At 52.2% G+C, this 27,865-nt stretch overlaps 1 protein-coding gene across 5 annotated transcripts in view; it reads left to right on the top strand.

Moving 5' to 3' along the window:
* Positions 1-27,865, top strand: part of Jakmip3 (Janus kinase and microtubule interacting protein 3) — a 71,458-nt gene that overhangs the window by 20,609 nt on the left and 22,984 nt on the right. For 2 of the 5 annotated variants that reach the window (XM_048338011.1, XM_048338010.1), the window contains exons 2-11: positions 1,072-1,307; positions 8,504-9,001; positions 18,122-18,235; positions 19,421-19,567; positions 20,259-20,390; positions 21,607-21,642; positions 22,375-22,434; positions 24,314-24,442; positions 25,476-25,604; positions 27,457-27,540. In XM_048338011.1, coding sequence (XP_048193968.1) covers positions 1,173-1,307; positions 8,504-9,001; positions 18,122-18,235; positions 19,421-19,567; positions 20,259-20,390; positions 21,607-21,642; positions 22,375-22,434; positions 24,314-24,442; positions 25,476-25,604; positions 27,457-27,540 — 1,464 coding nt within the window. In that variant the 5' untranslated portion in view covers positions 1,072-1,172. Of the gene's footprint in view, positions 1-1,071; positions 1,308-8,503; positions 9,002-16,661; positions 16,878-18,115; positions 18,236-19,420; positions 19,568-20,258; positions 20,391-21,606; positions 21,643-22,374; positions 22,435-24,313; positions 24,443-25,475; positions 25,605-27,456; positions 27,541-27,865 lie in introns of all 5 variants that reach the window. The other 3 variants (XM_048338009.1, XM_048338008.1, XM_048338007.1) reach the window with 2 other exon arrangements.

The raw sequence follows: 27,865 nt of genomic DNA, 5'->3' as shown, positions 1-27,865 counted from the left end.
CAGCGTGTGTGGTTCGTGGCATTCCCTTCTCTTTAGGAGCAGTGGGGAGAGGTCGCTGGTGACGTGTGACAGTGTGACTTCTGTCCCTCGGCACACACTTAGCTCATTTCTGTTGCTTGGGTTTTGTCAGTGTTGGGGCTCTAAACATGGCAGGCCTGACTTTCTGCCTTTTTTGTTTTTTTGGTCAGGCATGGGTTTGAATTTAGAGCCTGGGTGCTGTCCCTGAGCTTTTTTTTTGCTCAAGGCTAGCACTCTACCACTTTAAGCCACAGCTCAACTCCCAATTCTGTGGTGGATAATTGAAGATAAGAATCTCATGGAGGGCTGGGAATGTGGCTTAGCAGTAGAGTGTTTGCCTTGCATGCGTGAAACCCTGAGTTCAACTCATGAGTGCCACATACATGGGAAAAGCCAGAAGTGGTGCTGTGGCTCAAGTGGCAGAGTGCTAGCCTTGAACAAAAGGAAGCCAGGAATAGGGTCCAGGCCCTGAGCTCAAGCCCCAGGACTGGCAAAAAAAAAAATCTCATGGACTTTCTTGCCCTGATTGGCTTTGAGCTGCCATCCTCAGATGTCAGCCTCCTGAGTAACTAGGGTTACAGGCATGAGCCATGTGAGCCACCGGTACCTGGCTGGGCTTTCAGCTCTTTTGGATATTTCTTGGGTAAGGCTGGTGCATTTCTGAAGAGCCAGGGGTCCTGGCTCTTCCTAAGAAGCCCATGGTTTATATCCACTCTCCGTGTCCTGTTCTCTACTTGTGTAAGACATTCTGGCTTTAGAGCAGTGCCTTGTCTCCTAGTCTTAAAGAAGCAAAGAATCTGCTGGGGATTACTGTGTCCCTCTCTGTGTGGGGACCCTGCGTGGGGTGTTGGGAGGGTGGCCCCTCTGGGCTGTGGCTGCTTCTAGTACATCCAGGGCAGTGCACTGGCTGGGTCTGTGGCACTAGGACAGGGCTGGGAGGAGTCAGCAGCACCCCTGTCCCCGCCCCAGCTCAGGCCAAGGCTCCGTGGCTGAGGTGCCACCAGGGTGTCTGGCCACGTGCACCCTGCTCACTAAGGTGTGCTTTCCCTCCAGGTGAGCAAGAAAATGTAGCAGAGCAGCAGCCACTCGACGCATCCCAGCAGCCTGGTGTGGACACTCAGTCCCTGCTGTCCCTCTGGCCATCCAGCCTCATCATGTCAAAGAAGGGCTCGGGCAGCCGGGCCAAGGTGGACAAGACAGAGACCCTCACCGCACTGCAGGCCGCCAACGAGGAGCTGCGAGCCAAGCTCACTGACATCCAGATCGAGCTGCAACAGGAGAAGAGCAAGGTGGGCCCAGACCCCGATTCCTCCCTGCCTTCCCAGTGCCCTGCCACTAGGTGGGCCCAAGCCCTGCCCTCCCCGCCCCCGCTTTCCCAGAACTCTGCCGCAAAGTGGACCCAGACCCAGGGGACACAGCCTGGTCTCTGGTTCTGCATGAGGCGACATAGCCAGGTCTCTGCAGAGATGCCATCCATATTCATGTCCTTCTGCCTCCAGAGATTCTCAAGGCAATGTAGGCTCTGGGAGACAGTGGAGTTGAGGGTGTTTAAAAGTCCTAGGGACAGAGGTCATGATGGTAACCCCAAACTCAGGGTGATCACCAGAGAGCCCCTGCAGGTTGGCTGCACATCTGTAAGGGGTATGTGTGTCAGGCCTGGAGTGGAGGATCCCGCAAAGTGTTCATGGAGCTGGAACTAACTAGAACAGCCCACTGTGGCCCCATGTGAACACAGGAAAACTCGAGTGCGGGTGTGTTGCTACGGAGGTAATGCTGGTAATGCTGGAGCAGGACCAGCAGCCCCCGAGGGCAGGTTTGGAGGGATCTAGCAGGACACCACTCATGTTGTGGTCCTGGCAGCCTGGGGAGACTGCCAGTCCTTCCTCTGAAGGGCACCTGGGCTGCAACCCTCACCCTGCCTCCATACCCAGGTTCTGGTGCTTCCAGAGGGACTGACCATCTTCTCTGGTTTTCCTGTCTCTTTGGGCTCTCTGATCAGTGTTTTATCTGTAGACTTCACAGAGACTTATGTCCCAGTTTTGAATTTTGAAAAAGAAAATGCACCTTCTTCCTGGAGGACTCTGTCCCTCAACATCATGAGTATCTTTTTTTTTTTTTTTTTTTGGCCATTCCTGGGGCTTGAACTCAGAGCCTGGGCGTTGTCCCTGAACTTCTTTTTCTCAAGGCTAGCACTCTACCACTTGAGCCACAGTGCCACTTCTGGCTTTTTCCATGTATGTGGCACTCAGGAGTTGAAGTCAGGGTTTCATGCACGCAAGGCAAACATTCTTTGCCAGCCTCCATTGTGGCTATCTTAATGTGCTTGTGCAGGTCAGCCTTGTGCTGTACATGTGTCATGTCGGGCCTGCTGTCCACTGGGTTGTGAGCTCTGGGTCAAGTTCCCTCTCTCCCTGCCCCAGACTCTCCCTCCCCCCTTCCTCCCCCTGCCCCTGTCTCTACCTGCCCCCATGTCTTATCCTGCCTACTATGTCTTTGCAGTCCTGTCTCTCTGCAGCCCTGTCTGGATTTCCATATTTTGCATGCATAAGGAAAGAGACAAAATACTTTGGATTTCTAGACCAGAGAAGACTGGTGGGTTTTGCAAGTCTGTGACCTTCCCACATTCTGTAACATGACCCATAGTGAGAAAGCACCTGCCTTGTGACTGGGACACTCTATCCGCCTGTTTCAAAGCGAGTCACCTGAATGCATGGCTCACTAATATAGGTCCTGACCTGATTTGGGCACTCTAACCTCCACCTTCCAGGATTCTTTATTGTAGCTCAGGAAACAGTACAAATGGCCCAAACCACTTGGAATATTACAAAAATGTGAGTGCATGCAGAGGTGTGTGCACCACTGTGTTAGATAGAGGCCACTGCCTCTGGCCCCAGGTGGTGGGGTAGGTGGAAAAGCAGACACCCTCCGACACTGGTGAAGACGGAGCTGGCCCCGCTCTGTAAGTGGCATGGCAGCAGGCATAGGGCCTGAAGGATGCAGCTGGCTTTTGATAGTGGTTCTGTGCCATGGGATGTCTCAAGGGCACAAATGTTTACAGCGTCACTTTCAGCTCTGCTGGTGACAGAAGAGAACTGGCAGCAGCCTGATCGTCTTGCCTTAGGAAATGCTAAGGAATCAGGGCCTGTCCACAAGCAGCTCACTCTGCCTGCACTGGAGACAGTGCTGGGGAGGGACTTTACTGCCGGGAGATGATAGTCACAGCAAGTCGGTACTGGGGAGATAGTCACCCAAGTCTGAGGGCACCTGGGAAGGACAGATGACATCTCTGTGCAGTGTGCCTTACAAGTTGTGTCCTCTTGACAAAAAAAAATCCTTGCCTGGACCAAGGTCAGGAGACCCTTCCCTCGTTCCTTCCACGAGTTCTATTGTTTGACCTTTCACATATCCAAAACCCATCTGGGGTTGACTTCTGTTCATGATGAGAGTAGGTGTCAAGGCTCTATACAGGTATGGGATTGGCCTTACACACACACACTGCTGTGTGCACTTCCCTGAGGCACCTACTGTATGAGAGTGTTTACAGTGGGCACCTGGTTGGCTCCATCCTTGACCCCTTCTGCACGATGTCCTTAGTCAAATGACTCTGAATCCTGCTTTGCTTTGGTCAGTGCAGAAGTGACCTGGGCCAGACCCTAGCCTAGTCCTTTTGTTTCTTCTCCTTCCCTCCATCATCACCACCAGGACACATCTAGACTAGCTGGTGCTTCCTAGAAAGAGCCACTGGCCTCCACCCAAGCGAGCCTGGGTCAGCCCTCGTCGGCCCTGGGGTATGTGGGAAATAGCATGATGGCTGCTTCAGCAGAGGGCAGCAAAGGCTAGTTCTCAGTGGTAGCTATGGATGGAGGCCATTTCACACTGCTTGGTTTCCCTTTGTTCAGAGCATGGACTAATTCTTCCCTGACAAGCCACGGTCATGTAATGTGCATTCTCTCACTTTGTTTTTTAATTAGTCTTGAGTTTTGATTCTTTGCATTTCCACACCCAGAAATAGTCTGAATCACATTTCTATTTCTACTCTTCCTTTTTCCTCCTCCTCCTCCTCCTCCTCCTCCTCCTCCTCCTCCTCCTCCTCCTCCTCCTCCTCCTCCTCCCCCCTTCTCCTCCTTCCCCTCCTCCTCCTCTCTCTCCTCTTCCCTCTCCTCCTCCTCCTCCTCCTCCTCCTTCCCCTCCTCCTCCTCTCTCTCCTCCTCCCTTTCCTCCTTCTCTTCTCTGCCATGCTGGGCTTAAAATCAGGGCCTGAGGCTGTCCCTTTATTGCTCAAGGTGGGCTTGGTCCCCTATCATTTAACTTCCACTTGTGGCTTTTTATTGGTTAGAGATAAGTGTCTCAAAGCCCAAGCTGGCTTTGAACCACAGTTCTCAGATCTCAGCCTCCTGAATAGCTAGGATGACAGGTATGACACACTAGCACCTGGCGGTAGTTTCTTTTTATTCTTGATCTCTCTGGTGAAATTTAAATGGAAAGACCATTGGCAGAGATGCTGGCAGACAGTGCAGGGGCATCTCAGGTAGCTCAGGGGTAGGCGTTCTGCTCTGTGTTTGTTCACATAAAGAAAATAGTTCTTAAGCATTGGTCCCTGAATGCTAGAGCACTTGAAGCTGGGGTTAACATGGAAATAGCAACACTGGAGGAAAAAATCCTTTCTGGTAAAAAAAAAGTGGTTTGAATAGTGTTTCTCGGCAACCAAGGAGTAGGGTCTTAGGGGCGTGGTTTATTCATTCAATTTAAAATTCTCTATAAACCTTTGAGCTGTCCACAGGGCGCAGCAGTCTTGTTACCTCTTATTTGAGAGCTATAAACATATTGTGACATTATAAACGCGTATGGCTGTTGCACTCATAAAGGAAAGTGCCAGAAGCTCCTTGTATGATGAGATGCAGTCTCCTAGCAGCACAGCCTCACCTCTCCTGCCAGGTGAGGAGCAAGTGCTTGTGCTGGGTGGTCCCAGCAGTGGGGGGGCACAGGACCCCCGAGGCAGGGTGCTCCCTGAGCCAGTGTGCTCTTACTTCTTACAAGCAAAGCCTTTTACTCTAAATTTAAAACAGCAGCAGTGCCAGCTCGGCTTCCAGACACAACGTTGACTAAATTCCTGCTCCCCATGGCACAGGCACTGCCTGGCAGCCCACTGCATTCTCCCAAACTGCTGTCCTCCCCAGCCCCTGCCCTCCCCAGCCCCTGCCCTCCCCAGCCCCTGCCCTCCCCAGCCCCTGTCCTTCCCAGCCCCTGCCCTCCCCAGCCCCTGCCCTCCCCAGCCCCTGCCCTCCCCAGCCCCTGTCCTCCCCAGCCCCTGCCCTCCCCAGCCCCTGTCCTCCCCAGCCCCTGTCCCCCCCAGGCCCTGCCTCCCCCCAGCCCCTGCCTCCTCCAGCCTGTCTGGCAGTGTGTTGCTAGAGCCCCCTTCCTCTTCCTAGGCAAACTAGTCCTTTCTGCTCCAGTCCCAGCAGTGGTTCCTGAAACCCTCCCTTCTCAGCAGGGATGTCCAGTTGTAGTTACTACCCAGGAGTGTGCTGGACCTTGGACCTCTCATGAACAGTGAGCAGTCCTGGCCCTGTCCATGACTGCCGGCCTGATCTTGCCTGGGTGATGTAGATTAATTGCTTGGCTGTTTCATAGTGCTGGGCCTCGGGAAGGCTAGGCAGATGCTCTGACTAAGCCCGGCTCCAGGGGCTGGGGAGCAGGAAAGAGCCCTCTAGGTGGCTAATCTAGGCAGAAGGGGTGACTCGTCCTCTGGAAAAGGCAGCCTTTGGCCACATGTAGCCCCTGATGCCTGACCAGTGTCCATATCCACCACCAGTTCCTGTCCATTCTCCTGAGTCTGGCCTGACTGTGTCTGGTCTCCCTCCTGTCGCCCTGGAGAACATCAGGCCTCTTCCTCTGGCTCAGTTTCTCCCCAAGTCATCCCTACAACTGGACAGGGCCACGTCACTGTGGCTGGAGATCTTCCCCTGAAAGGGGAAAGCCAGAGGTCCTCAGAAAGCCTGCAAACATCCAGTGCTTCTGTGTGGCTCCTCTCCTCTCTTCTGCAGAGCCCCTTCTCCCCGTCCCCTCCTCCCCCCTTTTCCTCCCCTCCCTCCCCTGCAGTTCTGACACAGCCTGACCAGCCCCTTGCCTGTGGCCAAGTGGAGTTCCACACTGATGAGCTGACCCCTTCAGTAGTCCCAGTGCTGGCAGGCACCCAGCCCACTTGGCTTCTCCTCATATAGCTCCTTCTGCCCTTCCTCTCTTCCTTATTGTGAATTTCAGCTGAGTTAAATGCATTTTAAAATCGCTCTTTGGGCTAGGAATGTGGCTTAGTGGTGGAGTGCTTGCCTAGCATGCATGAAGCCCTGGGTTCGATTCCTCAGGACCACATAAACAGAAAAAGCCAGAAGCGGAGCTGTGGCTCAAGATGTAGAGTGCCGCTAGACTTGAGCAAAAGAAGCTCAGGGACAGTACCCAGGCCCTGAGTTCAAGCCCCCGGACTGGCAAAAAAGAAAAAAGAAAAAGAAGAAAGTTGCTCTTTACCTGACAGACCCGATGCATAAAAGAGATGTTTCAGTAAGCAGAGAAAGGGCTGGTTGTACTACAAATAGCATTGAGACGACTAAGATTCTGGGATATTTTTTACATCAATATAATTTCTGTGGGAATTGAAATTTTAAGTTCCTATATATGTGAATACTGAAATGACCTGAGAGAGAGCAAAATCCACAGAGGCACAGCTAAAGGTGGAAAAAGAGTTTTATTTACAAGGAGCTTTATTCACAATCCAAAAAACCCAGAACGGCCTCCACCTCCAAATAGTGGTCTGTGACTACCTTGTCCTGGGCTAATTACCCAGAACCCCAAACCCAGAACCCCAAACTTCAATAGCCTCAATCTCCAAACCTCCAAGCCTTCGAGGGAGTGAGTTCTTTCTATTCCCTCTCATTTCTATTCCCTCTCACCTCTCCACAGGCCTCAGACCTCAGGCACGACTCAGCTCAGCTCAGCTCCTCTCCCTCATTTCCTCTATCCTCTCTCCCTTTTCCCTCTCCATATACACAGCTTCTCTCCCTCTCTACACACACACACACACCGCCACCCCCCCCAACGGACACATAGCTCTCCCAACATGTGCCCTTATATAGGCTTCCATGCCCCAACTCCCAACAGCCCTGATGCCCCGCCCCCTTCGGCAGCCCAGCCCACTTGGAAGTGCCACTGTGGCATGGTTATCACAATACTTCCATGAGGAAAAATAATGTGCCATATAAATATAATAGCTATCCTAATCACACCTTCCAATGTGAAATCCACTAAAAATGGAGTAGCTTACCTTTAAAAAAAATCTTTGTTAAAAGGAAAATTGAGAGCAGTTTTTTATTTAACAAATTTTACTTTAGCAAGAAGAGCTTCTGGAGCAGGCAGTGCTCCAGATGAATTTGGGTCCAAATGTTCCTCAGGCAAACTGCTTTTATAATCAGAGAGCCAGGAAATGATATGGGGAAACTTGGCTGGGCTGCCTTGTCATTGGGCCTCATTTTATAGCCCAGCCTGGGACTGGCAGAGGAGTGGCTGCTGCTCCTGCCTGAGGCTGTTGCTTAGCTACAAGAGGATGCGCATGTGTTAGGTTATAACCTACTTTCACTTGAAGCCAGTTTGAATTTACAACATATGGAAGCCCCTTCAGGACAAACTATTTAAGTACAGTAGTTGGTTTACGTCAATTTATTGTGTTGTCAACAGGTTTATATTGGTACACTGTTCGTCTGTAAGTAATAGAAAATACTATTAAAAATTACCTAAATGTTCCACAGCAGGAAACAGAATATCTGATAAATGGCATATACATAATTTGAATATCAAGAAGCTGTTACAGTTTAGTGCTGTTGAAGACTGTGATGTTTGTTTCTACATGAGGAAAAGGTTCCAATAGACCAGACATAGTGGCTCATACCTGTAAACCCAGGTATTTCAGAGGTAGAGATGCAAAAAGTTAGCAAGATCCCTCATCTCAACCAATATCTGGGCATGGTGGTACATGCCTGTGATCCCAGCTACATAGAAAGCATAAACGATGGGGCTGGGAATATGCCCTAGTGGTAGAGTGCTTGCCTCACATACATGAAGCCTGGGTGCAAACCCTCAGGACCTCTGCTCCCTGTGGGGATTCTCCTTAGGCTGGGATTTTGCCTAGCCTACCATGGGTGCTGTAGAGACCATGGGGCACATCCATGCTGCCCATCAAGCTGGTTTGATTTGGGTTTTAATTGACAGATTACACATCACAGAATGGAAAGCAGTTTCCAGGTTCCAGCAGGTGCAGCTCTGGGTAGGACCCCCCCCCTCAGGTGGGGCTGCTGGGCAGACCCACCGCCCCCCCAGGAGCGGCTACTGGGGACTCCAACCCCCCCCCAGGTGTGGGTCCTGAGGACTCTGGCCACCACCCCCAGGTCAGGTGTGGCTTCTGGGGACTCTGGCCACCCTGGTCTCTCCTGTCTTTCAGGTCAGTCGAGTAGAGCGGGAAAAGAGCCAGGAGCTGAGGCAGGTTCGTGAGCACGAGCAGCGCAAGCACGCGGTCCTGGTCACTGAGCTCAAGAGCAAGCTGCACGAGGAGAAGATGAAGGAGCTGCAGGCTGTGCGGGAGGCGCTGCTCCGGCAGCACGAGGCCGAGCTGCTGAGGGTCATCAAGATCAAGGACAACGAGAACCAGCGGCTGCAGGCGCTGCTCAACACCCTGCGAGACGGAGCGCCTGACAAGGTCAAGACGGTGCTTCTGTGCGAGGCCAAGGAGGAGGCCAAGAAGGGCTTCGAGGTGGAGAAGGTGAAGATGCAGCAGGAGATCTCAGAGCTCAAGGGAGCCAAGAAGCAGGTAGAAGAGGCTCTGACCATCGTGATCCAGGCCGACAAGATGAAGGCTGCAGAGATCAGGAGTGTGTACCACTTGCACCAGGAGGAGATCACACGCATCAAGAAGGAGTGTGAGCGGGAGATCCGCAGGCTGGTACGTGGCTCTGTCCCCCACTCTTCTCCCCGCACACCCACCCTGCCCCCCATTACCCACTCTTCTCCCCGCATACCCATCCTGCACCCTGTCACCATCTCTTCTCCCTGTACCCCATTATCTTCTCCCCCAAACCCACCCTGCACCCTGTCACCCACTCTTCTTCCTGCATATCCACTCTGTACCTCTTGGTTCTGAGGACTCCAGAGACCTAGGATGCAGCCATCCTTCTCGTCCACTCCCAGGACTTCGGGGTTTCCATAGGGGCCACAAGGCGGCACCACCATACAGTCTTCTGGGGGAGAGGGGACAAGAATTATCTGGTATTATGAGGTCAACACAACTTGGCCATGATGAATGCATGGTACCCCTCTATTCCACACCTGGTAGAACTTCTCTCCCTTTTCCAGAGTGCCCCCGCTCCCACTCTCCCCCTCCCTCCACCCGCCCTAGGTCATGTGATGCCACCGCCTTCAGCAGCCCTCCTGGTTCATCAGTGCAGGGATGGGTAGAGCCTGCCAGTCCTCCTGGGAAGGACAGGACTTCCCAGTCCCTGGAGCCCTTGGTTTATCTTGATTGGATTTAATGTTTAACAGAGCAGGGCCTTACTTCCTAGCACAGGCGGCCATTCCCTGTCATCTCCCTCAGGACCTTCTGAGGAGTGAAGTGCAGCTACACCAGCTGCAGAAAAGGGCAGCTTCTCTGCACTTTTTCCAGATAGACACAGGAATGCTTCAACTCTGTTCCTTGACTTCTCGTCTTTGCTCCTCTCCCCTCCCCTGCACACAGTGCTTCCCTCCTCCTGTAGCCCTGTGCCTTCCCAACCTCCCTCTAAATGATAACTGGCCAGGTCTCCACCAGAACAGATGGTGCACCCAGAAGAGGTTCCTGGGAGAGTTAGCGAAGGCCTGGGCACCTGACAGGAGACCCCAGGATGTGGCCATGGGCTCTCAGGCCCAGAGGGAAGGCGTGTACCTCAGGACAGGGATTGGGACCAGGCCAGCACAGCAGCAGGGAGCGAATGGCCAGACTGTTTGCTCCCGTTGTCCAACCCCATCCAGAGGACAGCACTGGAGAAAGGGGGGCTGTGGTGTGGGCGCCGGCCAGCTTTCAGCATACGGAGCCTGGCAGGGAGGTAAAGGGAGGATCCAGGGGCAAAAATAGAACATCTCAGGCAGTGCTCAGGCTCCACTCCATCATGCACTAAGTAGGCATGAACATCGCTCTTGCTATGTCAGTGCTTTCTGGCTTGTTTTAGCTGGAGTTACTATTTTTTAAATTTCCTTAGTTTTCTGAGTGCTATTGTTGTGCCAAGTCGCGAAACCACCACCAAGAAGACCACCAAGACTCAGACATTCCGAAATGCAAAAGCAAGGCAAGGCTTTATTTAAGCGAGCTGCAACTCCGGCCTCGTCCTACCCACCGACACAGCAGAGGTTAGGAGGAGCCCCGAGCTATGATTACACAGGGCTTATAAAGGCAAAGAACAAAGTTACAACAATCAGGTGTTCAAGCAAGCAAGATTAGGATACAGGTACAAATCTGATTGGCTCAGGGTTCGATTCTAGGGGTGGTCAGAGTTCTAGACCGACTGGGTCCTAATGGGCTTGTCCTGGGTTTGCTCACAGGGCATGCTTATCTCAGGTTCGCATGGTAAAGTGGGGTTCGCGTGGTTAAATGGGGTTTGCGTGGTAAAATGGGTTCACGTGGTAAAATGGGGTCTGACTTCAAAGTCTGGCACTTCACTATGTTACTAACTCACCCCAGAATTTCCAATGGAAGAGCAAACCTCTGCTCAACAATGTCTGTTAACCTTTGGGGGCATCATCTCTTCCTGTCCCCACCCAAGCTGCCCCTCAGCTGCTAGCTTGACCCCTTCCATTGTCATTGAGGACCCCTCCCATGCCAGTGCTGTGGTTGCCTTGTAGTGTTCTTTTAGGGGACATTCAGTAGCATCTAACCAGGAAGCAGAGTGGACATGAGGTCAGTTCATGAAGCCTGCGTGTGAACTGCCCTCACTCAACCTCATACGCGATATTTTCATGGGGTATGCAGTATAGGTTGGGAATGTTTCCCACTGGGAACTTGTCTCTAACTTCGAGAGCCCTTTCCCATGCTGTCCCCACCCAGCCCCATAAGTTACTGGAGCTAGCGCTCAGAAGCACCTGATATAAACACCACGGTGCTGCGGTTCAGGTGGATGGCGTGAGCCCCTCCCCAGGTGGGGCCCTCTGCCGCTGGAACACTCCTCCTTCAGCTGCCGAAAGCCTAGCTCGTTTTCTCAATGTTTCCTTCCCTCAGTCTTTTTTTTTTTTTTCAAATTTTTATTATCAAACTGATGTACAGAGAGGTTACAGTTTCATACGTTAGGCATTGGATACATTTCTTGTACTGTTTGTTACCTCGTCCCTCATACCTCCCTCCCTCCTCCCCCTTTCCCTTCCCCCCTGCCGAGGTGTTCAGTTCACTTACACTAAACAGTTTTGCAAATATTGCTTTTGTAGTTGTTTGTCTTTTTTTTACCCTGTGTCTCTCAATTTTGGTATTCCCTTTCAATTTCCTACTTCTAATACCAGTATACACGGTTTCCAATATACTCAGATAAGATTACAGAGATAGTGTAGATACAACCACAGGAAGGTGATACAAGAACATCATCAATAGTGGAAGCTACAGATACACATGGGACGTTGAAAGTAGTTACAGCAGTGATATAACAATCGTTTCCATAACATGGAGTTCATTTCACTTAGCATCATCTTATGCGTTCATAGGGGCATAGCTATTGGGCCTTGTGATGCTCTGCTGTGACAGCCTAAACCTGTGCTAATTATTCCCTAGGAGGGAGACCACAGAGTCCTTGTTTCTTTGGGTCTGGCTCACTCCTCCCCTCAGTCTTCTGGAGCTCTGTGCATTGTTGGACTTCTGTGGTCAATTCTCATTTTCCTTCTCTCCAGCCTTGGATTTTTGTCTTATACTTTCTAGGAAGTACCCTCAACTTTCTCTTGTAATATTTCTGTGTGTTTTTTAAAATTTCAGCCATCCTATCTGTCAAAAATGTTTGTTCTCTGGAAGAAAAAGAAATGAAATTCTCTCACTCGTTGGTAAAACATTGTCTCTTATTTCTCTGGAGACTATACTTGACTATCTAAAAAAGGTCACAAATATTTTTTTTTTGGCCAGTCCTGGGCCTTGGGCTCAGGGCCTGAGCACCATCCCTGGCTTCTTCCCGCTCAAGGCTAGCACTCTGCCACCTGAGCCACAGCGCCCCTTCTGGCCGTTTTCCATATATGTGGTGCTGGGGAATCGAACCCAGCGCTTCATGTGTAGGAGGCAAGCACTCTTGCCACTAGGCCATATCCCCAGCCCTCAAATATTTTTAAAGTTCTCTTTTAAGTTCAGTATTCCAGTCAGCTCTGGGTCTTTTTCTAGCAACTATGCTATCTCTGTGTTGACTGCTTTTCCATGCTCATTACGTCTTGTGTTTTTGGTATGTTCTTGACATGGTGCCCCATGTGTCACAGAAGCTCTCCATTCTATTGTTGCCCAAAGGAAGCTGTGCTTTCCTCTGGCAGGCAGTTAGACGAGCAGCAGCCCACCTGGAGCCCCCTGAGGCTTGGGGCTTGAACTCAGGGTCTGGGTGCTGTCTTAGCTCTTCTGGGTAGGTCTGCATTCTCCCTGGTCTCCTTTGAAATGTCCCCAATGCCCCCTGGTCCTCGTGGGAACCCCCTGGGCAGAGGGCATGGTCCCATCCACAGTGGTGCTTTTGGGCTCTGCGCAGTACTTGGGCACACACCAAGGCCTGAAACTGCCTTTCTGCTCCTACTGCAGATGCACAGGGCTGCTCTCAGGACCTACACCTGGTGCCTCACCTGTGCAGTCACAGCTTAGGAACTGACCACGCCCCCGAGGGGCTCCCACACTGACACCAGTGCTTCTTCCCACCTCCCTGGTCCCCAGACCTGCTCCCCACTCAGCTGTCTTAGCAGACAGCCTCCAATTCTGAGTTTAGTTTTCTTCCCTAAGAGACTCTGCTTTCTTCTTAGCTGTTTCCCAGGAGAACGAGGGCAAACTCTTAGGGGAAAGGGGGACCAGGTGAGAAAGGGGATGCATTCCTTCTGTACTTTCCTTGTCACCAGGACCTCACACCTACGCTGTGTGTTAGGCTTCCAAAGTTGTTACTGTTGTTGCTGCTGCTGCTGCTGCTCCTCCTCCTCCTTCCTTATTTATTTATTTATTTATTATTTTTTCGTTTTTTTTTTCAGTCATGAACCCAGCGCCTGGGTGCTCTCTGAGCTCTTTTACTCAAGGCTAGCACTCTACCACTTGAGCTACAACACCACTTCAGGTTTTCTGGTAGTTAAGTGAAGATAAGAGTCTCATGGACTTTCCTGCTTGGGCTGGCTTTCAAACTGTGATCCTCCTATCTTACCCTCCTGAGTAACTAGGATTGCAGTCGTGAGCCACCAGTGCCTGGCTTGCTTATTACTCTTAAAGTAAAATCTTATCGTTATTAAGGTGTTGCATGGAGAAGTTACTGTTTTCACCATTCAGGTAATGCGTGCATTTCTTTTTTGGACAATGTTACCCTTTGCTTTGCTTTCCCCAAGTTTCTCCCCAGTCCCTCTTCACAGTTATATAGTTATTTTCTACAATGTCTACTGAGTACCATGATTGCATTTGTTTGCCCTTCTTTCTTTCTGCACCCCTTGCTTTGCCCCCCCCCCAAGAAAAAAACCCCAAAAGCAACACCACCACTACCACCACCACCACCAATAAAACATGGTTCTATTTCCTGGAATTTGTTTCATTAAATAACCTTGTAAATGTTCAGAGGAGCTATGCCTTTGGGTTCATCCCCTAAGATTATCCTCCTTTAGTCTGAGTGTGTGTGTGTGTGTGTGTGTGATGCCTAGAGTCCTATATAGGTTTATCCTGTCCAGTTATATTTGAGATCTCAGAGTTGCTTATTATTGAACAAGGGTAAGTCTAATACTCACCACTCATCTAGTGGAAGAGAAAGTTTCTGGGCATTGGTATTTACTCTAAAAGGCCCTCAGTGGTACTAGTGCAAGGCCTGGCTTGGGAGCCACTGTTCTTATGTATCAATGCCCTGGCTACTTCCTCCGGTTTCCAGCCCTTCCCTGTAACTGGGAGTGGGGAAGGGCAGCAGGATGGTGGTGGCTGAGGAGTTTGTGCTATAGTAAGATCTGACTCTCGTTCCTGGAGAATTGCAGCCACAGACTGATAAAGTCTGATTTCTTTTGGGAATGGCAGACTCAGGGTCGTGGGGGGATGGAGGGGATGGTGAGAAGGGGACATGGGCAGTGTTTGAATCCCCTATAGCCAAACCGGAGAGACAGTGGTGTTTGGATGATACACTGTCCCCGTTCTACCAGGACTCACATTCCAGCCTTTGAAGTTCCGTCCTGTAAACCTCTCAGTGCTGGCTCATGGGGAGGGCAACCACTGGCTGTCAGTCTAGGTGTGGGGGCATGAGACAGGAGCCCTGCCCAGCCCCTGGGGATAGAAGGGGCACTTGTCCAGGAACTATCAGGGCCAGTACATCCAGGCCTCTAGCCTGTGATGGTGCAAGGGAACATGCCCCTCCCTGGTTCATTACTGGTGTTTGAATATGTACACTGAGCTGGAAGCTGCCCTCTGTGAGGGAGAGCACTCAGATCTGGGCAGAGACCTGTCTCCTGAAGACAGATACCCTCCTCCCTCAGGAGGCCTTGGACCCCTGCAGCACAACTGAGCTGAGCAGTCATGATCAGAGAGTTCCCCTGGGCTTGGGAGGCCTGTCGGGGGCACCCTTACCCGTGTGCCAGCACTGCGCCCGCATTTCCTGTGGGTGGGCCGTCTACTTGCTGCCTGACGGCCTTGCAGGCCACTGTCCCTTGCTGAGGCCAGCTCTCCTGCCATCCCTGTGCCGCTCTGGCCTTCTTGTTTCCCAGTGTCTGCATGGAGGGCTGGGCAGCAGGGCTGATGGTCAATAGGGCTTTGTTCTCACTGCTGCTTTGTCTCACTGGTTGACAGTGCAGCCCTTGGGCAGCAATCCCTGCTCTGTACATGGAAATCAGCAATTACAGGGTTCTCTTTATCCCATTCCACTCACAGCTTGCCCAGATTTTGTAATCAGGGCTAAGTGGACATTGCAACTCTCCATTCTAAGCCAACTTCAGCAGAAGGCTGGCGCGATCACTCATCGCACCTTACACAGCAAGCAAAGCAACAAGGGGCCGCACTACCTTGTGACCTGAACATGTTTCCTTAACATTGTAGAGCTCATTTATTATATCGACATAAGCTATTAGGAGGAACACTTAAGCCATGAATTTTGATGCTGTTCCTTGAGGGGGGCTTCAGTGTTATTTTTAACTAATTTAATTTATGTATGTGATTGTCTTTAAGCAGTTGTACAAAGGGGTTTGAGTGAAGCATGTTAGTTTGTGAGTACAATGCATCTTGGTCATTGTTAGCCCTTTTATCCTCCATCTCTCCCAACCCACCCATCCCTTCAAGTTACCTGGCTCCATTTTCACAGATGTACATTGAATTAGGACTACATTTGTTCATCCTTCTCTCCATCCATGTGCCCAACCTCCAGAAAACACATCTTCCAGCATCCTGGTATTTGTTTTATTAAACTGTAAGCTAGTTTTTCAAAGGAGTTACACCATTGGAGTCCTTCCTGAATATTCCCTACTTTAGTTAATATTTTGTGTATATCTGCATGTGACCCTTATATGTTTACATTTATGTGGGACTATGTTTGGAGCTGAGCTGTTCATCCCCAAACACATGGCCTTCTTATAGAGGTATCCCTGTTTTAAAGGCTCCTAGGGCATCCTCACTCTGCCTTCCCTGGGCCCACCTGGGGGGCAAGCACTAGCCTGGGGAGGCCCAGGGGGGAGGCTCAGGAAGAGCCTTCTGCCACTGGTAGGTCGGGCACAAGGCACACTGCCCTTTAGGAAGGGAGGGGAAGCTGAGGAGTCCCCCCCAACACTTCCCCGTCACCGGCCCAGTCAGTCTGTGCAGGCTGTGGCAGGACAGACATGCTAGGTGGCATCTGACTGTGCAGGTACACCACGCCGACAGCCGTGGCTGGCAGCAAGGGTCTTAGGAAAGGCAGCTTTGCCTGAACTCACTGTGCAGCATTCGTTTTTGTGACCACACCATAGCCACCTCCTCCTGTCCTAGAGAAGAGTCTTACCCATCATGGCCTTCTACGGTCAGGTGTGGGCAAGACAGGGCTCCCGCTGCTCTGCTTAGTGCACAGTACGAGGCAAGCAGCTCATGCCCGTGTCCCCGTGAACACACGATGCAGTGTGGATGGGGACACCATGTTGGGTGACACAGGCTGGCATACAGGGGTACACACAGCCCGAGACCTGGGGGGGGGAGGGGTTCCTAGCTGGTTCCTGCCCAGGGATGCTGGCTGAGCTGGGTGCTTCATGACTAGGCATTTAGCACAACCTGTAGTGTGGGTGCCTGGCTCTCGTCTGAGATGTCTGCTTCTGCTTCTGGTCCCAGAGCCTGAGATACTGGCAGGGCTGCGGCCAGGGACACCCCTCCTGTTGCCACTCTGCCTGTTTCTATGGTAACCGCAGATCTGTACCCTGCTTGCACGTGTGATTGTGTTCTGTTCTCCTTGTAGATGGAGGAGATAAAATTTAAAGACAGAGCAGTCTTCGTGCTGGAGAGAGAGTTAGGGGTACAAGCCGGGCATGCCCAGAGACTGCAGCTCCAGAAAGAGGCTCTAGATGAGCAGCTTTCCCAGGCCAAAGAGGCTGAGAGGCACCCGGGCAGCCCCAGACGAGAACTTCCTTATGCAAGCGGTGCAGGAGACGCCTCAGACCACTCGGGAAGCCCTGTAAGCACCCCCAGGCCTCAACTGGTCAGCCCGAGCCATGGGCACCTAGCACCCTGTGGCTGCAAGCCCTGCATGGCAGCTTCCTGGGAGCTTCGACTCCCAATGCCCTCTGATAGCTTGGATGATCTGGCTCAGGTCCAGAGGGCTGACAGGCTGTTTCCCCTTTCTCACCGCAAGCCCTGCCTTGTCACACCACCCGCCCCCCTCCCCATGGTCCCAGATTGCTGAGGGTCTTGGCACTTGCTGGCCATGGCTCCTGCCTGTGGCTGCGGGAGAAGGATGAGCTCCAAGCGTGTGCTGCTTCTGTCCCCATGTGCACGGGTGCTGGCTCCCCACTGGCCCACGTGTCTGGCTTGGCCCCTCATGTGGTTGTCTCTGTCACCTTCCTTGCTTTCCATGTGACTATGCCACTCCATGCCATCTGCTCCCCGGGCTGCCAATGATGCTGGTTTGCTCGGCAGCTGGCGACCTCGTGGCTGTAAGTCCATCCATCTCATGCCGCGCCTCATTCAGACTCCTCCGTGGTGGTCTACTGTGTCCTGGGGACTCTCAGTGCCATCCCTCTGGGCCTTGAGTCCCTAGCCTCTCCTGCACCCATTGAATGAGGAACTCTTCCTGGATGTCCTTTTGTTTGATTTAAAGAGAGATTGTTGAGCTGAGCCAGCCCCGGGCCAGTGACAGAGCAAGGACAGAACAGACCACAGCGTTTGTGATCAGAGTGCAAACAGTGTAGCTGAGTCAGAGCCAGCCCTTCTGATCTGATGCAGCGTGAGATGCTGCACTGAATGGAGAGGGGCCAGACCGGGGTTCGAGAGCTCTCCTCAACGTCACATGCCGCCCCCAGGGTTCCAGAGTGACCTTTGAGAAACTCAGCTTCAGGGAGCAGCTTCTTGGAAAGCAGCTTGAGAAAGTCAGCAACGAGCAGCTTTTCCTGTGTTCAGCCCGTGCGGCAGGGGCAGCTGCCAGGAAAGCATGCCACTAGTCCTCACCCGTGCTCGCACAGCCACACTCCTGCCATCCACCTTCGCATCCTTTGACATTCCTGCTTCGGTTCTGTCCCCGTCATGCAGTCACTGTGCGTGGGGCTCCAGGCAAGGGGCCTCTGCCAGGAGGGGCCACGCCCCAGCAGCCACTTGGGAGTCACCACGTACAAGTGTCTTGGTTTTTGTAGTTGGGTTTTGCACAGGTTTCTGTTCCTGTGCCCAAGAACAGTTATTTGCAGTTGATTTTTGTTTTAGGAACAGCAGTTGGATGAAAAGGATGCCCGGCGCTTCCAACTTAAAATCGCAGAGCTAAGTGCCATCATTCGTAAACTGGAGGACCGCAATGCCTTGCTGTCAGAAGAGAGGAATGAGCTGGTGAGTGGCGGGTGGGGATGCTGGGATCTCATGGGCCATGTTCCAATGAAGCCTTCCTATCAGGAGCAGTGGGGAGCCAGATCCCTGCCACCCCGTCCCGCCCCATGCTGATCCTTGCACTGTGCCACTGGGGCAAAAGTAGCCTGAATTCTTCACATGACCTTGATGTAGGAAAACACTGGTTTCCTTGGAGCCCTTGCCATCAGTCTTTGAGTCACTGAGACTTTCCAGTGACCTGAACTTCCAGATCGAGTGGCCAGTTCAGAGAAGCCAAGAGGTTCATTTTATTTTACAACAGCTTCTATGGTAACACACTAGCCTTTATCCCTGACTAAGGACAGACTATGGCTCAGGCTCCCAAATGCTTCTAATTCTCTTGGACACTGGGCAGGTGGAAGGAGCAGCCGGGGACCTCTCCCTGCAGCCCTGCCAAGCTTTACTCTGTAGATAGTTAGCCCATGGGTTCAGCCAGTTGTGTGTGTATGTTCTGAGATGAATATGATAGTCCAGAGTTTTCTGGACCTCCCTATGTGGCCCTGGCAGCCCTCAAACTCAAAATCCTCCTGCCTCTATCTCTTGAATACTGGGTGAACAACCACAAGCATGAGCCACCACACTTGGCTGAAAAAAAATTAAATATTACATCTGTACTGAGCATACACAGAGTTTTTTTGTTTGCCAGTCCTGGGGCTTGAACTTGGAGCCTGGGCACTGTCCCTGTGCTTCTTTTGCTCATGGCTAGCACTCTACCACTTGAGCCACAGCGCCACTCTCAGCTTTTTCTGTGTATGTGGTGCTGAGGAATTGAACCCAGGGCTTCACACGTGCTACGCAAGCGCTCTACCACTAAGCCACATTCCCAGCTCCACAGGCTTCTTTTTTTATTTTTTTCCATCATTCCCTAAACAGTGTCACACATTAACTGTTTCCACGACACTTTGTACTAGGTACTGTGCAGTCAGATGACCCCAGGCACTCAGGAGGAAGTGTGCAGGTTCGATACAAAGTCCACTCCACTTTACAGAGGGGACTTGAGCAGCGGGCGTGCAGAGCTCAGGTGTGTCCCGCACCGCATCCCTGTGGGCACAGGCCTTCGGTCTGCTCAGTTTGCTGGCTCTGTATGGAAGCGCTATCCATTCTCCATATGTAAATAAACTCACATTATACAACTAACGTTTCTTTCAGTTGAAACGTTTAAGAGAAGCTGAAAGTCAGTATAAGCCGTTGCTAGAAAAAAACAAACGCCTCACTCGGAAAAACGAAGACTTGTCTCACACTTTGCGACGTATAGAAAGCAAGTTGAAGTTTGTCACTCAGGAGAACATAGAAATGGTAAGTGTCAGGGCGGTCAGTGGGAGCAGCGGCCTGGGCCTCCTGGTCAGCAGGGCCCTTTAGGTCCCTCTGTGACTTAAGAACAGCAACACCATCCACTTCTGTAGGTGACTGCATGATTTAACAAGCTGCCATGTGGGTTCAGGCATCTGGGCCTTAAGCACAAGGTCTGGTCTCGTGTGTTTGTCAGCAAGGAAGCAAGGCCAGCCAGCTCTAGGAGCGAGGCCTCAGGTGAGGACAACCACAAGGAGATAGAGCCTAGTGTCTTCACTGGGTGCCTGAAGGCTGGGAGGCCCCTACGCTGGTCACACAGCCTCCCCGCTGCCCAGCAGGTGCTGGGTGCCCTCAGTCCCCTGCTCTCCACCCTGCTGAGCTCACCTCTTCAAATCTGAGCCGAAGTAGCAGTGAGACTGGAATAACCATGGATATGAAACCAAGTGAGCACAGATGGCTCATGTTCCAGGCATAGCCATACCCCTGCGTGGCCAGGCTTTCTGGGAGGCCATCGGTATCCATGTGTGGTATCCTGGCTACATAACCTGCCCCTCGCCATGGGATTGGCCAGGATCCATGCCTGAGTTTTCCCCAGCCTCTCCAGCTGGCTGCTGAGGCTGGAGGCTGGTGTGGCTGGTGGGGCAAGGCCCTTCCCATCACTCTATCCATTTCAGCCCCATCACTGTTGGTGTTTCAGAGGCAGAGAGCTGGGATCATCCGAAGGCCCAGCTCCTTAAATGACCTTGACCAAAGTCAAGATGAGAGAGAGATTGATTTCCTGAAGCTCCAGATCCTGGAGCAGCAGAACCTCATCGACGAGCTTTCCAAGGTGATGCTGGTTTTGCACCCTCTCTCCCCTGGGCTTCAAGGCAGACAAGGGTGGGAAGGGAAGGTGGTAGGGGGCATCTCAGGCTGGCTTCCCCAGCCCCCTGAGGTCTCTGCCCCTGTGACGCTCTCCTGACACCCAAGGAGCTCCCAGTCCAGCAGCACTGCCTCTGTCAGTAACAGGTCATCATAACCCAGGCAGCCTAGGACCATGCCTCCTCTTCTCTCATGGTTCTAGAGCTACAAGTGCAAAGCCAAGGTGTGGGGTCCATGTGCCCTCCAGAAGCTCTGGAGGAGGGTCTCTTCTCTCCCTTGGGCAGCCACAGAAAGAAGCAGCATCTTCTGGCACTCCAATCCCTATCTCTGTCTTCTGTGACTTCCTCCTCTGCTGTCTCATTAGGCTTGGGCTTAGAGCCCACCCTAATCCAGAATGATCTCATCTCCACATCCCTTACTTAGTGGTACCTGCAAAGACCCTTCTTCCAGATCAGGTCCCAGTCACAGGTTCTAGGCAGTCGGTACATTTCTGGGGTGAGGTCATGTGCAGCTCATTCCAATGCCATATCCTTGTCGCCCTTGAACCGCAGCTCAGGTTTGCACTTCATGAAACTCTCCAGTCACCCACTGGGGTCACCTTCTTCCCCTTGTGGGATTCTGATTGAGTCCATGCTGAGGTCACTTATAACGAGCTGTCTTTGGCTATTCTGTGTCCTTTAGGGGACAGCGCCCCCCCTCGCCCCAGCCCTGGCAATGACTAACCAGGACCCCACAGCTGTGGGTCTCACTGGGGCAGCCTTGCCTGGCCCTGCCTGGATCTGAGCTCCTTCCTTTCTCGGTTACATAGCCGCCATTAACCTCAGCAGTGGTACTTGAAGGAACTAGAAAAAGGGTGTAGTCTTAGTGGATCACACATACACATTATTTTAGTTTCCTAAAGGTCTTTTTCTCCTGCTCTGAGTGAAGGAAGGCCCACCCTTCCTATATAGGTTCCTAGTGCCCAAAAGGTGCACAAGTGGCCCGCTTCAAATGGGCCTAAGAAAGAAGGAAGGGCTGTTGAGGGCAGAATCACCCTCTTGGGCAGTGGGTGCATGGCCATGAGGACTCTAAGTAACTTGATTCTGTGACTAGGGAACAGAGTTAGGGGCTACTCTAGGACTCTGCCATCCCCTCAGATGCAGGTCTGCCTAGTAAAGGCCATGACATGCTGTTTTCTTTTCTAGACCCTGGAGACTGCTGGCTATGTGAAGAGTGTGTTAGTAAGTACTGACCAGCATCTGTCCTTTCTGGACACTGACCTTGCCCTGTGTGTGTCTGTAGCCCCATTCTGGATTGGTGCTTCCTCTCAGTCCAGGGGCTGCCTTGGGCACCCTTCCGTGTGTGTGTGTGTGTGTGTGTGTGTGTGTGTGTGTGTGTGTGTTATGTGTGTTCACAGTGCTCTTTGACCAAGGCTTTGCTGTGGTCCAGCCAGAAAGGAGTGCTGCCCAGATGAGATGGGCACTCTGGTGAAGGCTAGAGTCAGGTGGCCACCCCCTCTGGCTGCTCATTCCCCTGTGGATTCTCCTAGGCATCAGGGATGGGTGGTCTTTGCCTAACTGGAAAAGGCGAGGCAGTACATGTCCCTGCAGTGAACTAATCTGCCCACAGACTCATGAACTTGGTTTCCATGCAATGCTGCTTCCCCAGTGGAAGGGGCTTGGGCCACTTCCTCCAGTGCCCAGTTGTCCCATTTCCCTCACCCCTCTCTCCATACACACTGAAAGTAGATGATTGCACACAAGCTCAGAACCCACCTAGCATGACTCACCTGCCTCCCTCCGGTGGTGGAGAAGAGCTAAGCCACCCTTCTTTGTATACTTCTTTGGTCACAGCAATAATCTGCCCACTTGAGCCACCTGTGTCAGCCAGATGAGGAGGCAGAAACCCTGTCCCTGTGTCTCACAGATGAGCTGGTTAGCTACTTACGGAACTTCTTTAACTGGTATTTGCAGGAGCGTGATAAGCTGTTAAGATATCGGAAACAAAGGAAGAAAATGGCGAAACTCCCCAAGGTAAAGTAGGAAGCCGTGGCTCATATACCCATAAAATGAATTTGTAAGTCAGGCACTGGTGGCTCACACCTACAATCCTAATTACTTGTGAGGCTGAGATCTGAAGATTGTGGTTGAAAGCCAGCCTGGCTGGAAAGTCTCTAAAACTCCAATTAACCACCAGAAAACCAGAAGCTGTGGCTCAAGTGATAGAGTGCTAGCCTTGAGCAAAATAGGTCAGGGACAGCACCCAGACCCTTAGTTCAAGCCCCATAGTCAATAACAATAGCAAACCCAGTTTCTAAAAGCTGTTTAACAGAGAAGAATATATTTGCAGAGAAAAGGAAAACAATTTTAGAACTTTTCAAAATGGTTACTCCAAAATAACCAAAATCAGAGTCACATGGTCTGTTTGTAATTTCAAGTTTTGTTAACTGAGCGCATATCAACCTAGCAGAGAGCTAAGAGTTATGTTTATTTGAGGTTTATTATTAGAGCTACAATTACAGAACAAATCCAAGCAACCTTAAAATGGGCTCTTCAGTTTTACAACTTACCTGGTGGTGGTTGTGTTCATAGCGTAACTGGGAGGGAGAGTTAGTTACCTTGCTGTTAGGAATTTAGGGTTTAGGCAGAGTTGTGAGAAAGGGGCTGGAGGATATGGGTGCCCGTGTGTTGGCCTGAACCACGATCCTCCTATTTACAGTTCTTGAGTAGTTAGAATGTCAGGTGTGCGCTACCATGTCCAGGTTTTCTGTTGAGATGCAGTCTTGACGACTTGTTTTGCCTGGATTGGCTGGAAACTTTGAGCTTCCTGATCTGAGCACCCTGAGTACCTAGGATGACAGACAAGAGCCATCACACCCATTTAACATGAAGGAACCTAACAATTTTGAAGGCAAGCAGTGTAGGGAGTCTGGAGGCCCATGAAAGTAAGCCCTTTCAAGCTAGCTGATGGAGGAGCCATTTTGTGTAATCCAATCTGTTTTGTTATAAAAACACAACAGAAATATGTGTGACTGCAACGTGAGCACACAGAAAGGTGGGGCTCACTGTCCACCCTGTGTTTGCTCAGTGTGCATGATGGTCAAGTCTCGGACCTTTTTATTTTTGTTTTTATTTGTTGTTGTTGTTGTTTTTGCCAGTCCTAGGCATTGAACTCAGGGCCTGAGCACTGTCCCTGGCTTCTTTTTGCTCAAGGCTAGCACTCTGCCACTTGAGCCACAGCGCCACTTCTGGCCGTTTTCTATATATGTGGTGCTGGGGAATCGAACTCAGGGCTTCATGTATACGAGGCAAGCACTCTTGCCACTAGGCCATATCCCCAGCCCCCTTTTTATTTTTTTTATTGTTAGTATATGGTGATGGTACAGTTATATAAGTCAGGTAACAATGTCATTCTTCCCTTGTTCTTTGTTTCCCACACCCACCCACAAGTTGTATAGTTCATTTTCAACATAGTGTTCAGTAAGAACCACTGCTGCATTTGTTCCCCTTTGTCCCTCCATTTCTGTTCTGGGACCTCTTCATACATAGGACTATCGGCCACTTTCCTGCCATTCCTCCCCCATCTCGGGTTCCTTTTCTCACTACCCTCCCACTTTCCTCCTACATACCTCCTGTTCTGCCTCTACTTCCCAGTCCTTCATTCCCTTTCCACCTCTCTCCACTTCCCATTTCTCCCTTGTTTCCAATTCCAGCTGGTTCATATGGGCCAGCAGGCAGCACCCCAGGGCTGTTCCAGACAGTGATGGCATTGTGAGGGGAGCCATTCCATGGGGACAGTGTCTTAGCCTTGGCCCCACACTTGGGCAGCAGGACGGGGCGGCAGGAGGACGCCTAGGGGTGCAGGCCAAACCTGGTCTGGGTTTGCACTAATGTGTGGCGTTTTGGTCAGAAGCCAGTTGTCGTGGAAACCTTCTTTGGGTATGATGAAGAAGCTTCCCTGGAATCCGATGGCTCTTCCATCTCTTACCAAACCGACAGGACTGACCAGACCCCGTGCACCCCTGACGATGACCTAGAGGAGGTAAGTTCCAGGACTTGGCGGACCGTGTGAGGCACGAGGCTGGCAGGATTGTGAACGCTGCTCACCATGTGAACCCTGTTCCCTCGTGGGCCTCCCCAGACACTGTGGTAGGACTCACGTCTGCACAGTGAGGAGCCCTCTGCCAGACTTGGCTGTGTGCCTGCAGAGGCTCTCTCCTTCCTTCCATCATGGAGCTTGAGCCTCCTGCATGGGGGTACCGAGGGCTCCCACCCTTTCGACAGCATGCCCAGAAAGGTCTGAATCACCCACAGAAGGTGGAGCCATACCCACGAGGAGCGAGCTAGCTTCCTTCCTTCCTTCTTCCTTCCTTCCTTCCTTCCTTCCTTCCTTCCTTCCTTCCTTCCTTCTTTCCTCTCCCCTTCCCTCCCTCCTTCCCTCCCTCCCTCCTTCCCTCCCTCCCTCCTTCCCTCCCTCCCTCCTTCTCTCTCCCTGTCTCTCCTCCCCTCTCTCTCCCTCCCTCCCTTCCTCCCTTTCTTTACTTTTTATCTCCCCGCCTTTCTATCTTTCTTTCTTTCTTTGGTGCCAGTTCCGAGGCTTGAACTGAAGGCCTGGGCACTGTCCCTGAGCTTTTTGCTCAAGTCTAGTGCTCTACTACCTGAGTCACAGCCCTCCTTTTAGCTTTTTTGGTACTTAATTGGAGTATCATGGACTTTTCTGCCCAGGCTGTCTTCAAACCATGATCCTCAGATCTCAGCCTCCTGGGTAGCTAGGGTTATAGGCATGAGCCACTGGCACCTGACCGGGTGGAGCTTTCTTATTAATAAAAATGCCAGCTGTACCCCCTACCAGCCCCTCCTGGCAGAGGATGGCCACCCTCAAGTCCAACAGCAGGACTAGAAGCCAGAGTTTGCATTGTTGGGACAGACTGCTGTGACCAGTCCAGCCACGTGGCTACTCCTCCCTTGTCCACCCGGAAGCCCCTCCACTGACCGTACCCAGAAGGGCAACAGCCTCTGCTGTGCTTGGTGCTGCTGAGCTGTGGGTCTCTGCTGATGCTGCCCCCTCCTTCCAGGGCATGGCCAAGGAGGAGACAGAGCTGAGGTTCCGGCAGCTGACCATGGAGTACCAGGCGCTGCAGAGAGCCTACGCCTTGCTGCAGGAGCAGGTCGGAGGGACGCTGGACGCAGAGCGAGAAGTTAAGGTCTAGATGACTTCTACTCCACGCCGTTCCAGCTCTGCTAGGTTCCTTCTGCTTCTCCCTGGGGTGCAGGGACACTGCTAGCTGCAGCCTTGCTGCTGAGCTCCTTGATGGTGCTCGCTGAGACTGAACAGCTCGTTTGGCAGTCTGGCTGGGGGAGGGCTGGCCTGGGGTGCCATACTGCTGTGAGTGAGGGTCTGTGAGGAGTCACACTGACCGTGCTGAAGCCCCTAGCATGAAGCTGCTACTGCTCCATGGGCAACTCTGACTGACACAGAGATGACACTGAAACTCCTCTCTTTGGATTTGCCAAGATTATTCTTTTGAGGTCTGAGCCTTTATCCTGAGCCTTGCTGTCAGGCTCTACAGAGTGGCACTGTCCCTCCTGCCAGCTTCCCGGGACACACCCGCTGTGGGCTGGCTCGGCAGCAACACCCTGGGCAGTAGGCGGCATCTGGGCCAGGCTGGCAGGTGGGAGTGGCGGGAACCCGCTGTTAACCATTGGAGGCTGCGCTGGCTCATGGCCGCAGGGGGAGGAGTCGGGGAAGGGGCCTTTAGCTACCAGTCAGCACTTGTGCTCCCCAGGGGCAGCTGCAGCTAGAGCGGTGGCAAGAGCCTATGTAAAAAGCAGACCACTTTCTGGGGAGGCAAAAGGCTCTTCAGGGTTGTGGGGCCTTGAGTACAGGTTGTATCCACACTACCCACCTACCTGCGGGGTCTCTACAATGTGGGCTGTAGGCTATGTGGAGGATAGACCTCAGAAGGAGGGAACTTAGCTCAGCACCTCAGCCGTGTACTCCAGGAACCACCTCACCCCTGCTGACCCAGACGGTCCACTCCTGTTTCCTGGGAGTCTTGTGGTGATCTCTATTGTAGCAGTTCCAAGGAAAGGCCTGGCAGGAGGTAGGAGGGGGACCAGACTCAGCTGTCCACAGAGGCAGCTCCCTTCCCGCTTCGAAAGCATAGGTGAGAACAGGAAGGCTGTGTATCTGCATTAAAAAGAACTTTAAGGGGGCTCCCTCTTTGGAATTTCTTTTACCTAAGTTTTGCATAATCCTCAGAGAAAGGAAAGTTTCTCACAGGAGAAGTTGTCCCAAGGCTGGGATCAGGGCCTAGATCACAGTCTGTGCGTCCACCCTGATCTCTCAAGATACAGCTCTTGGACTTGTACCTGGCCCTCTCTGTGACTCGCACATCCTATACCCAGGAAACTGGACAGAGCAGGTGCAGCCATGCGGGGCGAGTGCCCATGGCATGGTGAGGCCTGGGCAGGCGTCCGTGGTGTGGTATAGCCTGGCAAGTGCCCCCTGCTTGGTGCAGCCTGGCAAATGCCCATGGCCTGGTGTGGCCCTGGTGACCTCATGTTAGGTCAAGGGAGCAGCTTCAGCCCCACCGGGAGCCCAGAAACAACTTCACAAGTGGGACTCGCTCGTAAATCCAAGGAGCTCATTGTCCAAACAAGAGACAGGCTTTGCAGAATATTAGATCCATAGAACCCACCATGCAGAAAGGCAGCAGTCCCAGGGTCCTAAGCCAGGGGCAGCAGGCTTGCTGGCATCCACAGATCTGCTCAGACAGCCCCTTTGGGTCAAGCCCAGCTAGCTGGCACCAGCAGGGTTGAGCACATGCAGGGCAAAGCCATCCTCCTAGCCCTTACACATGTAAGCAAGGATTTTACCTAGAAGCCCTCAGGATTCATCACAGACATTGTGCCTGATGGGCTGCTTTGCACCTTCTTAGCTGGACCTCAGGTAGAGCCCTCCACCGCAGAGTCCCCGCAGCTCATCCCCGTGGGCATGTCTGCCTGCCCTGGCTGTTAGAGAAAATTTGAAGTATCCTTCCTCCCATCCTACAGACCCGTGAGCAGCTGCAAGCAGAAGTACAGAGAGCACAGACGCGGGTGGAGGACCTGGAGAAGGCGCTGGCGGAGCAGGGCCAGGTGAGCATCTCTAGACACTGGGGGGGGCTGCCATCCTCCTGTCAGCACCTCCAGTTGGAAGAAGAAACATGGCAGGGGAGTTGGGGGCTAGGAGGAGTGCAGAAGGCTTGTCCTTCATCCGAGAAACCCACACTAACTACACCACACAGGCATCTTCCTCGGAGCTCAACGCCGGGGGCAGCCAAGCCTCCTCTTGACATGCTCCTAGCTTAAAAATGCCACTGCTGGAGGGGTGAACTCAAGGACGTCTAGGAAGAGGAGGGTGGGCTGAGGACCCTGCGCTCTTTTGGATCAGACTTTGAGACAGGAGCAGAAGACAACCACA

The sequence above is a fragment of the Perognathus longimembris genome, chromosome 2 (assembly GCF_023159225.1).
Source record: "Perognathus longimembris pacificus isolate PPM17 chromosome 2, ASM2315922v1, whole genome shotgun sequence".
NCBI classification, from domain to species: domain Eukaryota; kingdom Metazoa; phylum Chordata; class Mammalia; order Rodentia; family Heteromyidae; genus Perognathus; species Perognathus longimembris.
Note: the sequence above shows the minus strand (reverse complement) of the source record. Positions and strands in the feature narration are given on the sequence as shown.